Source organism: Triticum dicoccoides, chromosome 3B (genome assembly GCF_002162155.2).
Source record: "Triticum dicoccoides isolate Atlit2015 ecotype Zavitan chromosome 3B, WEW_v2.0, whole genome shotgun sequence".
Classification (NCBI taxonomy): Eukaryota; Viridiplantae; Streptophyta; class Magnoliopsida; order Poales; family Poaceae; genus Triticum; species Triticum dicoccoides.
This window is the reverse complement of record NC_041385.1, coordinates 843,904,251-843,916,267: the sequence shown is the minus strand read 5'-3', so window position 1 is coordinate 843,916,267 and position 12,017 is coordinate 843,904,251. Positions and strand designations below refer to the sequence as shown.

Sequence of the window (12,017 nt, the reverse complement as noted above, 5' to 3'; positions counted from 1 at the left end):
GGTTTCCCTAGTGCATGCAACTCAATTTAGAATTTTTCATCATCCATGGTCACTTGACTAGTTTATGGGGGACCCAGTTTATGGACGTTCATGATCGCTTGCCATAACATGTACAAGGAGCAAAGTTTAAAATTCCACGCAAAAATTCATACTGGGTTTTGCATGCATTTTTGTTTATCGTTTCAGATTTTTATTATGGTGATGCAGGAAGACATGGCGGATGTAAGTCATGAGTCAATGCCGGAGTACTATCATATTGCCACCAAGATGTTTAATAGTGAGGATGAAGGTTATAGATTCTATAAAAAATATGGTCTTGAGAAAGGTTTTAGTGTCCGGAGAAGCTATCTCGAGTGGGATGGATCCAACTGCCATATAATTTTAAGGAAATTTGCGTGTAGTTGTGAAGGGGTTCGTGAAGAGAAGCACATGAAGAGGAAGATGGAAGATAGAAAGAGGAGACCACAGAGTATAACTCGGGTAGGGTGTAAAGCTAAATTGGTGATTGCAAGACAGGAGGAAAGTGGTCAATGGTTTGTGAAGGATTTCATTGATGAACACAACCATCCTCTAGCACCACGGGATCTGTCGTGTCTTTTGCGTTCACATAGAAGAATTAGAGATGAGCAGAAAGCAGACATTGCAGACATGGAAAACTCAGGGATCAGAAAACATCATATTATGGATATTTTGTGCATGCAATTCGGTGGATATGATGAGGTTGGATGCACGATGAGGGACATTTACAATTTCTGTCATGCTAACAAGCAGGAATCAATTGCTTCCGGGGATGCTCAAACGATGATCAATCACATGGTGGCGAGGCGAGAGCGAGATTCAGATTTTTTTTTTCTTCAGGTACTTGGTTGATGAAGCTGGCCATCTGAAGGGACTGTTATGGTGTGATAGTCAATCACGACTTGACTACGAGGCTTTCAGACACGTTACTGTTTTTGATAGCACATACAGAACCAATAAGTACAATCTGCCATTTGTGCCGTTTGTCGGGTTGAATCACCATCGTAGCACTGTTATTTTTGCATGTGGTATCATTTCACATGAAATAAGCCAGGCATACGAGTGGATGATACAAACCTTTTCTGGTGCTATGGGACAGAAGCATCCTATATCTGAGATAATGGATGGGGACCTTGCAATGCAGAGAGCAATTAGGATGGTGTGGCCTGACTCAAACCATAGGCTTTGTATATGGCACATTCAGCAGAACGTTGTACATCATCTGCATGATGACGCGGTAAAGGAGGAATTTAGATCTTTCATATATGATACATCTTCCATTGAAGAGCATGAGAGAAAATGGTTACAATTCTTACAACGGAATAAAGTAACAAGTGAGGACTCCTACCTGCATAAGACGTATAAGATGAGAAAACTGTCTGGTGAGCTCGAGCTGGACGAAGGGTTTATATGGGATGATCTTTAGTCCCGGTTGGTTATACAAACCGGGAATAAAGGTGCATTCTAATACCGGTTCGTGCCACGAATCGGGACTAAAGGTGTTGGTGAGGCCGCAACCTGACACCAGCCTTCCACCAGCCTGTCACCACCTCTTTAGTCCCGGTTCGTGTCACTAACCAGGACTAGTGGTTCGCCACGAACCGGTACTAATAGTCATCGCCTGCCTAGCCGTTGGAACCGGCACTAATGATCACATTAGTGCTGGTTCAACCACAATGCGGGACTAATGTGCTTCACATTAGGCCCTTTTTCTACTAGTGATACAAACGGAACGTTTACCGGGGACTGGCTGTGTGGTATGAACTTACGACCGGAAATGATTTCGCCTGTATAATTAATTTTTTTAGCACTATTGTACGTATAACTGTATTTGATCGCTCGTAGGTCACATACCACCTCATTTTGCCGAGCGCGTGTGCCAGGAGGGCATATCCCCCAACGGTTTCTGGATCGTGTGGGAAGGACCCCCCTATCGCAGTCACTCACTAGGCGACAGTTTCAAATGCCGTCGCGGAAAGGGGTTAAAACCGTTTGTATAGCACTGACGCGTACCAGTGCAAGTTGCGACACGTCCGACCATTTATCGGTCTTTTTTAACCGAGAAAGCTCCAAAAAATCCAAAGCTTATCAAAAACCCAAACAACATGGTGCCTTGAATTGGTAATACAACACCATGGAAAAAAATTAGGGTCATTTGACGGATATCAACAAAAGTAGTCTCACAGGACCCTTCTGCCTACTTGAACATCCTCCGTTGAACATGGTCCATTTTTGGACATGCATGAAAGGACCCCCAAACTTTGGAACCAGATGTGCATGACAATGGTAGGATTCCATGCTTGTTTTGAATGAATTCTGACATCATATGCTCATTGCGTCACGTCCGATCATTTATCGGCCCTTTTTGACCGAGAAAACTCCAAAAAATGCAAAACATGTCGAAAACCCAAACAACTTGGCATGGTGCTTTTAATTGGGCATACATGGTCATGAAAAAATCAGGGTCAAAAAAACATAGTCTTAGACGAACCCTTCTGCCTACCCGAACACCCTCCGTTGAACATGGTCAATTTTTGAACATGTATGAAATGACCCCAACTTTTGGCACCATATGGACATCCCAATGATAGGCATCCATGCTTGTTTTGAATGAATCACTGTATGCATGTTGCGTCACGTCCGGTCATTTATCGGCTTTTTTTCACTGATAAAACTCCAGAAAATGCAAAACAAAATCGAAGAGCAAAACAACTTGGCATGGTGCCTTGAATTGGCATAAAATTCCATGGAAAAAATTTGGGCCACTCGAAGGACGTAGAGAAACAACATGCTCTCAAACATATCCTACAAGCATATCTGAACACCATCCATTGAACATGGTATATTTTTATACATCTTTCAAATGACCACAACTTTTGCAGGCAGTTAGGCATGCCCATGTTTGGCATCCATGTCTATTTTGAACAATTTTCGACCCTATATGCAAGTTGCGACGCATCTCGCCATCAGCCTTTTTACTAAGAAAACTCCAGAAAATACAAAATTTATCGAAAATCGAAAAGAGTTGGCATGTGCTTTGAATTGGTCATGAAAGGCCATACAAAATTAGGGCCATTTAACAAATGTTGAAAGATGTACTCATAGACGCACCCTTTTGCCTTACTACACCCTCCATTGAACATGGTCTGTTTTTTGGACATGCATGAAATGACCCCAGCTTTCAGCATTAGGTGAGCATTCCCATGATAGGCATTCATGTCTGGTTTAACCGAATTCTAGCACCGTATGCATGTTGCGTCACGACAGGCCATTTATCGACATTATTTCACGAGAGAACTTCAGAAAATGCAAAAATCGTTGAAACTCGATACAACTTGACCTGGTACCTTGAATTGGTCATACAAGGCATAGAAAATGGGGCCACTTCAAGGATAAAAAAATAGATCATTTCAAACATGTCGAAAAAAGTACATGGCTAAAAAATCACAAATTTGAAAAAAAAGTGCACAGATTTAAAAAAGTATGCAAATTTGGAAATAAAATTCATGAGAATTGGAAAAACATTCATGAGCTAAAAGTTCATGCATTTGGGAAAAAAGGTTCACATCTAAAAATTAATGAATTTGGAAAAAAGTTCGCGGATCTGGAAAAATTCACAAATTTGAAAAACAAAATCGTGAAGTTTGAAAAAAAATAGCAATTTGGAAGAAAAAAATCGTGAAATTTGGAAAAAGTTCGCGAAATTTTAAAAATCATGATTTTAAAAATGTTCATGAGCTAAAAGTTGATGCTTTAAAAAATTGAAATTCACAAATTTGAAAAATGTTCACAAGTTTGAAAAGCTTCACATATTTGGAAAAAAGTTCATGAAAATTGAAAAGAGTTCATGAAATTTGGAAAATTTTGACAAAATTTGAAAAAGAAAAGTTCACTAATGTGGGAAAAATATGAATTCGAGAAAAGTTCACAAATCTGGAAAAGTTCATGGAAAAGTTTTTGCATTGATAAAAATAAAATAATATAAGAAGTGAGGGAAAACGAAAAAGCTGAAGAAAAACCGGGCAAACAGAGAAAACTGAAATATAAACCTGACCAAGAGTGCGCTGTTTTTTTATCGTAATATTACCATACAAGAAACGAAAAAAGATGGAAGTGGGCATAGCTAGTATGCCTTAGATGGTTAGTTTTGCTTGAACTAAACGAACTGGTCTGCAGTTGGAGTCCCACTATCCTCACTTCTTTTTGAGATTTAAAAGAACGAAAAAAGAGTAAGTGGGGCGAGCCCATGTAGGAAGGCATTGTGCGCCTGGCGGAAATGAAATGGTCCGGCCCAGTCTGGCGGTCTATGCGCCGTTTATTTGACGCTACTCCGTGAAAATACGGCACATATATGTTCTGACGGATGACCCACCGTACATACGAAAGATGATACGCTATGTCAAAGGTCTATACTGCCATTTACACTTAGTGACAGGGGTTGTACCGAAGCGGGACCCTTTTAATGACTGAAAACAAGCTAAAAAAACTGAACTTTGTTTCGGGCTGGATGTCTCGTTCATAGTGTGGGAGGCTTTTGCTTTGGATGGATGATGTATGTTGGCATATTGTTTGGGCGGCTGATGGATGCCCGCATATCTCTATCCGATCTACATAGGCGGCCCCACCCTAGTCATCGCAAATGGCGAAAAATGACATTGGAGGTCGTATCAAGCTCTGAAGAAAAAGAAAAACTAAGGACAAAATCTCGTTGGACCAGAGACGCCAAATCAACAAAACACGCGAGCTCATAGGCTCACCACCGGTAGATGCAGCTATGTCACCGTTTGTGGAGTAAGAATTGGATTCACTTTTATTCAAGTTCCTGTAGCCACCACTTGTACCACTGAAAAGATCATGCGTTGTCACCACCACCGACGGTTCAAGGCTCAGTGCCAAATGCACTTGAGGTGTTGGGGCACAACTTTGCTCAAAAAGTAGAGCTTTGTATGCTGACCAAAATCAAGGGATTCGGGGCTGATTGCAAAAAAAAATATCTGAACAGAAAATAGATCCATCCATCTACCCAGGTCAAAAACACACACTCAACATTTCATTTACCTACCGTTAATTTGACAAAAGTAACGCGGATAAAAGAACCAGACGCGAAATGGTGCCAAAATGAAACATCATCAAGTGGCTTTCATCAATATGGTTTTGCTTATTCATACGGGAATGCGGCGGAGTAAGATATAGCGCACACATGCACGCACGCATCATAGCTTCCGATCCACGCATGGCTTTCTCTTCCTGACCACAACACGCTCAGAGGAACCAACTTCTTCTTCCTAGGTCAAGTGGCATCAGCGTCTGCAGATAGATGAAACAGCATGAGCTTTCCATATGAACAGGGCACCAATAGGAGTATATACAAGCCTATCAAGTACCACATAACAAGCATCAAATATACCAATTACTGCATGTGATGCATCAAGTTGACACTGGGTATTTGCGAGGTGACTATCTCATTGCCCAGTAAGTGAATTACATGAAAAAAAAGAACATGCTAATCAGGGAACAATACTTCAAAATATCTAGGAGTACTTCACAACCACCAAGCCACAAGCTCAAATTTCTCTATGCGCATATGTAAGCAACCTAGAGTTCATACAACAACATAAGCACTACGCTGACTGATTCATTCAAGAAGGAAACAAGGCCATGGGCTCATGGAAGATGCAAGAGCTGGGGAGCTTGATAAAGCAGATGCAGAGGAGATGATACAACAACATAATAAACTGAGTAAATACATCCTGACCTGGGAAGTAAAAGTAAAAGCTTAGTGGTGTATCCATGTATACAACCTTTTTGTTGTTTTATCTTTTACGTCTTGCTGTCTATAAGGCTATAAGCATAAAGTTACCTATCCAGATCAGCTGGGAGTAATAATACAATAATTTCCTTATCCTTCCTGTTTAGCTCATCGACAGCAGAGAATCGACAAACAACCCCAAATCAATATTTCCACTAAATTCATACGTGGAGCTACGAGACCTACTATATATGTTCTATACAAGTGATTTATGGAGTAAGTTCATTGTAATCACTTGAAAATAAACTGCCAGAACTGCTGTTTTGACTTTTGAGCAGAAACATGGGGCTGCTGTAATTTGATGATTTCTACGCATACGGAAGTGACATATAAAAAGAAAGAAACTGGAAATAATATAATGATGTGAACAAGTTGACCACTCATATAACTGAAATTTCAAGGCCAAGGACAACTCTGGACCACTAGAATATTGGCAACAAAAAGGCTTATTTTTTATTTGGACGATAGTCTCAAAATGGTGATACTATGTTCACAAGATAAGAATTAGATATTATTAGCTTTTCCGAGTTTAATGAGCTTCCAATTGCACAGGCAATAGATTGTCACCTAAATACCACAACAATATTTAACAGTATACTGCTGCATCTGCAAAGAGCATTGCTTGCACGAAAAAAGCAGAGTGGAAAAGCAAATTATCATCACATATAAATACCTGAATCATATTATTTTGCAAGTAAGCGGATAACATATCCACCACTTCATATAGTTGGTGCACACAATGATGGTGGGAAACCAGCATATAGTTCACCACTATCGGAGCCATGGGAGCCTTCGCCGAAGAACTCTACCTGCAATGTCTTGATGTCCACTGAAAAAAAACCTGGATTCTCTTGTAAAGATGGGGTGTACTGTGCGTGTATGAGCGCGTATCCCCCGGCTACACCAAACAGAAAAACATCATACTTTTCCAGCAACGGGATGACCTTCTCTGAGTGCCACTGGTTATTTCTCAGAACGGAATACTCGAGCCAGTATGGGCCATCATGGTTGTGCCCGTCGTTGATTACAAGGAGCAGCCCAAGCATTCCTTGTGCTGCCTCGACAACAACATAGTCGTCACACTGACACTGCAGTGGTTCAGGTTGGAGGCTGACAGTAGAGAACTCCATGGAGTGTGTGTCAAGCAGAAGCAAGTCGTTGAGGACACCTGGATGCCAACAGAAGCATCGGCCGACGAATTGACGTCTTATCATCCCATCCTTATATGGGTCAAATGTCCCAGGAACACTCCTGCATTGGTCAAATGTAAGAGCATGCCATTGCCCATCCACAGAGGAGAAGACGAGGAGCAGCATATTCCTTGTGCACCGCACCAAGAACATGACCCTGAATGATAAAGAGTCCTCCTCATCATCACCGGGAGCAAGGAAAGTGTCCAAATCGAGGAAGTCCTCCGGTTCAGGGAGCAGTGCCGTCAGGTCGCCGGGGACGGCGGGCAGCAGGATGTAGCGGCGGAACACGGGATCGCACACAGCGAGCTCCCTGACCAAAAGTTGGAGGTAGTCAAAGTCGCGCGTCCTCTCCTCTGGGGCGCCGCCGAGGAGGAGGCGTCCGTCGAAGAGATCAATCGCGCTCCAGGTACGGCCGGCGGTGGAGGGGAGGAAGGAGGAGTAGGAGAAGTCGAAGCCGGCAAAAGTGCGGGCGGCGGCGGCGGAGGGGTGCGGAGGCTGGGCTGGGAAGAAGGCATTGTCGTGGACTTCGAGCACGCCGATGAGAGGGGGCGGGTGGAGGGTGCGGTAGCGGCGGAGGAAGGCGTGGCCGGTGATGAGACGGCGGAAGGAGGCGCGCGCCAGGGAGGCGCGGGCTAAGTCGGCAGCAGTGGGGAGAAGGAGGAAGATCTCCTCGAGGAGCTCGTCGTGGGTTCGAAGGATCGGCGGCTCCGGCGGTGGCGCCGCCATCGGGATGGCCGGCGGAGGAATTGGGGGATCTACCAAATTGACATTTTTTCCCCTTTCCGATTCACTCACAGGCAAATGGACATCTCTTCTTCTACGGCTTCTTCGATGGGCTTTGTAAGGATTGGGCCTTTTTCGTTTCTTTTGGGGCCTGATGAGCAACCTACTGCCAATTTTGAAAAAATAAAATACTCTTACATTTATTTACAGCTGGAGTAATATTTTAGTCGCCCTAAAATATTTATGTTAGTCTAACGGTTACTCGTTTCCAAGGATTACCATTTTGAGTTTACATCTTGGCAAGGAGCATAGCTTTCGTTGTTAATAGTACATCTATATCTATATACTTACTTAAAAAAAAAGGATATACCCCCAGCCTCTGTATTTGGATGATGCATGTAGCCATCTATCTATCTATCTACTCCCTCCGTCCGGAAATACTTGTCATCAAAATGAATAAAAGGGAACGTATCTAGATGTATTTTAGTTCTAGATACATCCCTTTTTGTTTATTTTGATGACAAGTATTTTCGGACGGAGGGAGTATCTATCTATCTATCTATACCTCTATACCTATACTAATTAGGCACTTCCTAGAAATTTCCACGTTAATTAGTAATTACCGGCCCTTTATCTGATGGGACCGAGTTATAACGGTGCAGATTTAACCATACGATCCTTGCAATCTAGGAAAAAACCAAAATAAAGTTGCAGTAAGAAAAACCAATCAAGGCAACTTGCAGTCTAAGAAAAAACCAACATAGCGCTGCTATAAAAGACCAATCTAGGCAACGTGTAAAAAAGATCTATCTACCGTGCTCCAGGACCGATCAGGACCAATCCTTCTCAAAAGAACCTTCATGCAATATTTCTCTCCGTATGCCTACTCCTTCCAATCCCCTTCCTCCCCCCGATGTATTCTCCTTTTTCCTCAAAGATGTCCACGCCCGCTCAATCTTGCCATTTAATCTAGGTAGAAGCCGGCACAAAAGCCCTCCCCTACTCCTCTCGATGAAGTGCTCCCTCATGACCTGCTCCACTGGAACTATCTCGGCTGCATATCCAAGGAGGCGTGGAGCTAGCTAGCACGTTTGCGAGAAGAAAGATTCCTTTCCGTGCACTATGGGTCAAACTTGAGTCAGAGATGACATGAAATCTACTCCCAGGTATGGTTTGAATCAACTAACTAATAGTATTGTGTATTGTATAGGTTTGATTTTAGTTGTTGTCGTACGTCGCAGATCGTTCCCAGCCTTGCCGTCTATTTCCTCCATAGTAAGATGGCACACAAATCTACTCTCAGGTGAGCACACCGGTATGGTTTGAATCAACAAATTAATACTATGTGTATTAGTTTAGGTTTGATTTTAGTTGATGTTGTCACGGATCGTTGCCGGCCTTGCCGTCTATTTCGTCCATAGTAAATCAGGCCTTAGTTGATTCAAGCCATACAATGTGCGCACCTGAGAGTAGATTTCGTGCCAGCTCCGACCCAAGTTTGACCCAGAGTGCACAACGAGACCTCCAGCTGCTCCTGTCTAGGGGCTACATCAACGAACGAAGAATGCGCTGAGTACTGCATCTCCGTGCATGTAAGTGCCGCCATGCATCATCCTTTCGCGGCCACGGGGATTATCAGCCGCTAGATTCCGGACCACAGTAGCTACTACTTGATGGTTCATGGACATACTCAATGGAACATATCTGCCGCATCTATCTGGAAATCTCAAACATCATCTTGCGAGGCTGCGAGGTCAAGATTATGTATTGTTTAGGCCATTGACGTTGCCACGTACACTGTCCAGGAGCCAAGGACATCGGTTATATTTACAAGTGATTGGGGTCGCCTTTCAACCCGGACGCCTGAACTCGCATGATACAACTGATCCAGGATGGCATTCACATGACACCCTTGATTACGCAGATGTTGATTATCCTAATGATGTTGTTTATACCCAAGGAGACTAGGAAATTTCGAATACCTAGCGGAGTCCAAGATGAACATGGATGTCTTCATCAACAAAACCGGAAGTAGTGGCACCGCTGTAATGAGGTCAGACATGCCGTGTTAGGACTAGGGATTATATGATATCTACATCGATGGAAAACGCGTGACATGGAAACGAGGTATTAAAAATTATGTGTTTCCCTTAATCTGCAAAAGGATGAGTTGGCCATTCTTTCTTGAGCTTTTTTATGGTTAAGTGCAGAGGAAGAAGAAATGAGAATGAACGTTATAGCCACATGCTAAGTTGGTGGAGCATGGTCCTCGGACATACCAGGCTAATTGATGTTCAAGAGTACGTAGGCAAATGCCTTGATGAAAGTAAACAACACGGCAACAAGGTGATTGGATTTTCCATACCTTGGCATAGTCATTTACGTTTTCCAAATAAGTTACCAACGACATGTGAAAAAGAAGGCCAAAACTTTTGTTTTCTACGGACACACGTTTTTCATGCTTTATTGTTCCTTTTCCTTGGGCGTCAATGAGTGATAGCAGTGAGCATTAAGACCAGATTTATTTAAATCTAACAGGCAACACGTTCCAGATTGTAGCATTATTAATTTTGTGCTAAAAAACGAAATTTCCCAAGTATATCATTCGGTCGTGTCACTAACATACTGTCAATGGTGAGCCCATTCTGCTGCCAGTTGGCAGCAGATTAAAGGCCTTCCATAACCACCTTAGCTTACACATCCTCCCGCAGTTATGGTGCACCCTGATCCAAGTTTCCTCTAGGGTATTATATTTTTGATTTTTTAATAAAAGTTGTCTATTTTCTCCGTGATCTTAATTCTTATTTTGAAGGGAGAGAGAAGAAAGGATGATGACCCAGAGCATCCAATGGCCAACAAAACAGTATTCGGAAAGCACAATAGTAGGTACTCTGCTCAAGGTACAAGTATGATTAAACAACACTATCGTTTATTTGTTTTTCTACATAAATAAAATCATGATTATTCCCTCAAATTTTAACCACAGAAGATGATTCAGATTTCTAACCCGATCATGAATATGTGATTATTTTAGTATAGCACTTTCATAAAATTAATAAAAGCGCCCTTTCCTGATAAATGCATTAAGAAATTGTATTTAAGTAATCTTTTAGAGACATAATCTTCAAAATGTGTACATACATGTACTTCAATAGTACGACATAAAGGAATTTATGTAGTTGCTCTCTAATTTCTAGATGAAAGATCAAAAACAGATTAAACAATATATTGTAAGGCAAGTGAGACCTCAACAAAATATTTCGATAGTGTGCTACAACATGACATCTGCATCAATTGTACAGTTAATTTTTTATGCAATATGGAAAAATTTACATGTTTCAAATTAACAAGCATTTATACATATTTAATTGTTATATGTATGGATCCCAAAGATAGGCCATGCCTCAAATAACAATGTGAGAATACATATGAATTCCAATGGTACATGTAGCAATCCCACACAGATTCTAACAATTCAATTGGCATATATAGATGAAGCAATAACATCCAGTGAGTTACGCTTAAAAAATTAGAACACAACAAAAAGATAATAATACAAAAAACATATTTACAATGCCTACATATATCGTCCAATCAAGGTAACTATTGAAGGAAATATTCCATACAAAATCAAAGAGTATAACTATATTCTTCAAAGACATATTTATGAAGTTTTTTGCTATTTATCACTAGCCCGTGCGAATGCACGGGTAGACGTCTAGTTTTATTAATTTTTCACAAAGACCATACAAAGTAATCCAGTAGTAAGACTGAAGCCACCATCTAGACACCACTTGTTGCTACTCCTACCCCCTTGATGAAGGAGTGTCGAATGTCCAAGGCAAATTAAATATACATCGCACCTAAGTCTAACATCTAAAGCTGGATGCCCCAGCTCAGCCACAAATTGGGTCACACACCGGACCGACGCACTCTCAGAGGCTGCCGCCGCCATCTTCCACCGGTCCATCTCTAGAGCAGGAACTGACGCATCAACCTTGTCTGGCCTGCCGTCGACGCCACCACAATGCCAGACAACGCCACCATACTGCACGTATCCATCCACACGCGTCCGTCACCGAACCTCCGTCGTGCCATGCCGCCTGGATCCGTCGTCGGCCTTGTGGTAGATGTAACACCGCTCCTCCTCTTGTCCCCTCTAGCCAACACGTGCTCCAAAACGATGCCCCCATGAGAGACAATGGCATCGAAGGTGCCATCATCGTCCGATCCAGTAGACCCAGATCTAGGGTTTCCCTAGAGCATCACGAGTG

At 42.3% G+C, this 12,017-nt stretch overlaps 1 protein-coding gene across 1 annotated transcript; it reads right to left on the bottom strand.

The window, feature by feature from the left end:
- Positions 1-5,044: 5,044 nt before the first annotated feature.
- LOC119278855 lies at positions 5,045-7,791 on the bottom strand. The gene is made up of 2 exons (XM_037560191.1): positions 6,501-7,791; positions 5,045-5,325 (listed from the first exon to the last, which is right to left on the bottom strand). The coding sequence occupies exon 1, from the start codon at positions 7,744-7,746 to the stop codon at positions 6,547-6,549; it is 1,200 nt and encodes a 399-aa protein (XP_037416088.1). The 5' UTR covers positions 7,747-7,791; the 3' UTR covers positions 5,045-5,325; positions 6,501-6,546.
- Between the last annotated feature and the right edge of the window lie 4,226 nt (positions 7,792-12,017).

Bases quoted from the DNA above. Each gene is read 5' to 3' on its own strand.
- LOC119278855 (XM_037560191.1), bottom strand. From the start codon at position 7,746: ATGGCGGCGCCACCGCCGGAGCCGCCGATCCTTCGAACCCACGACGAG.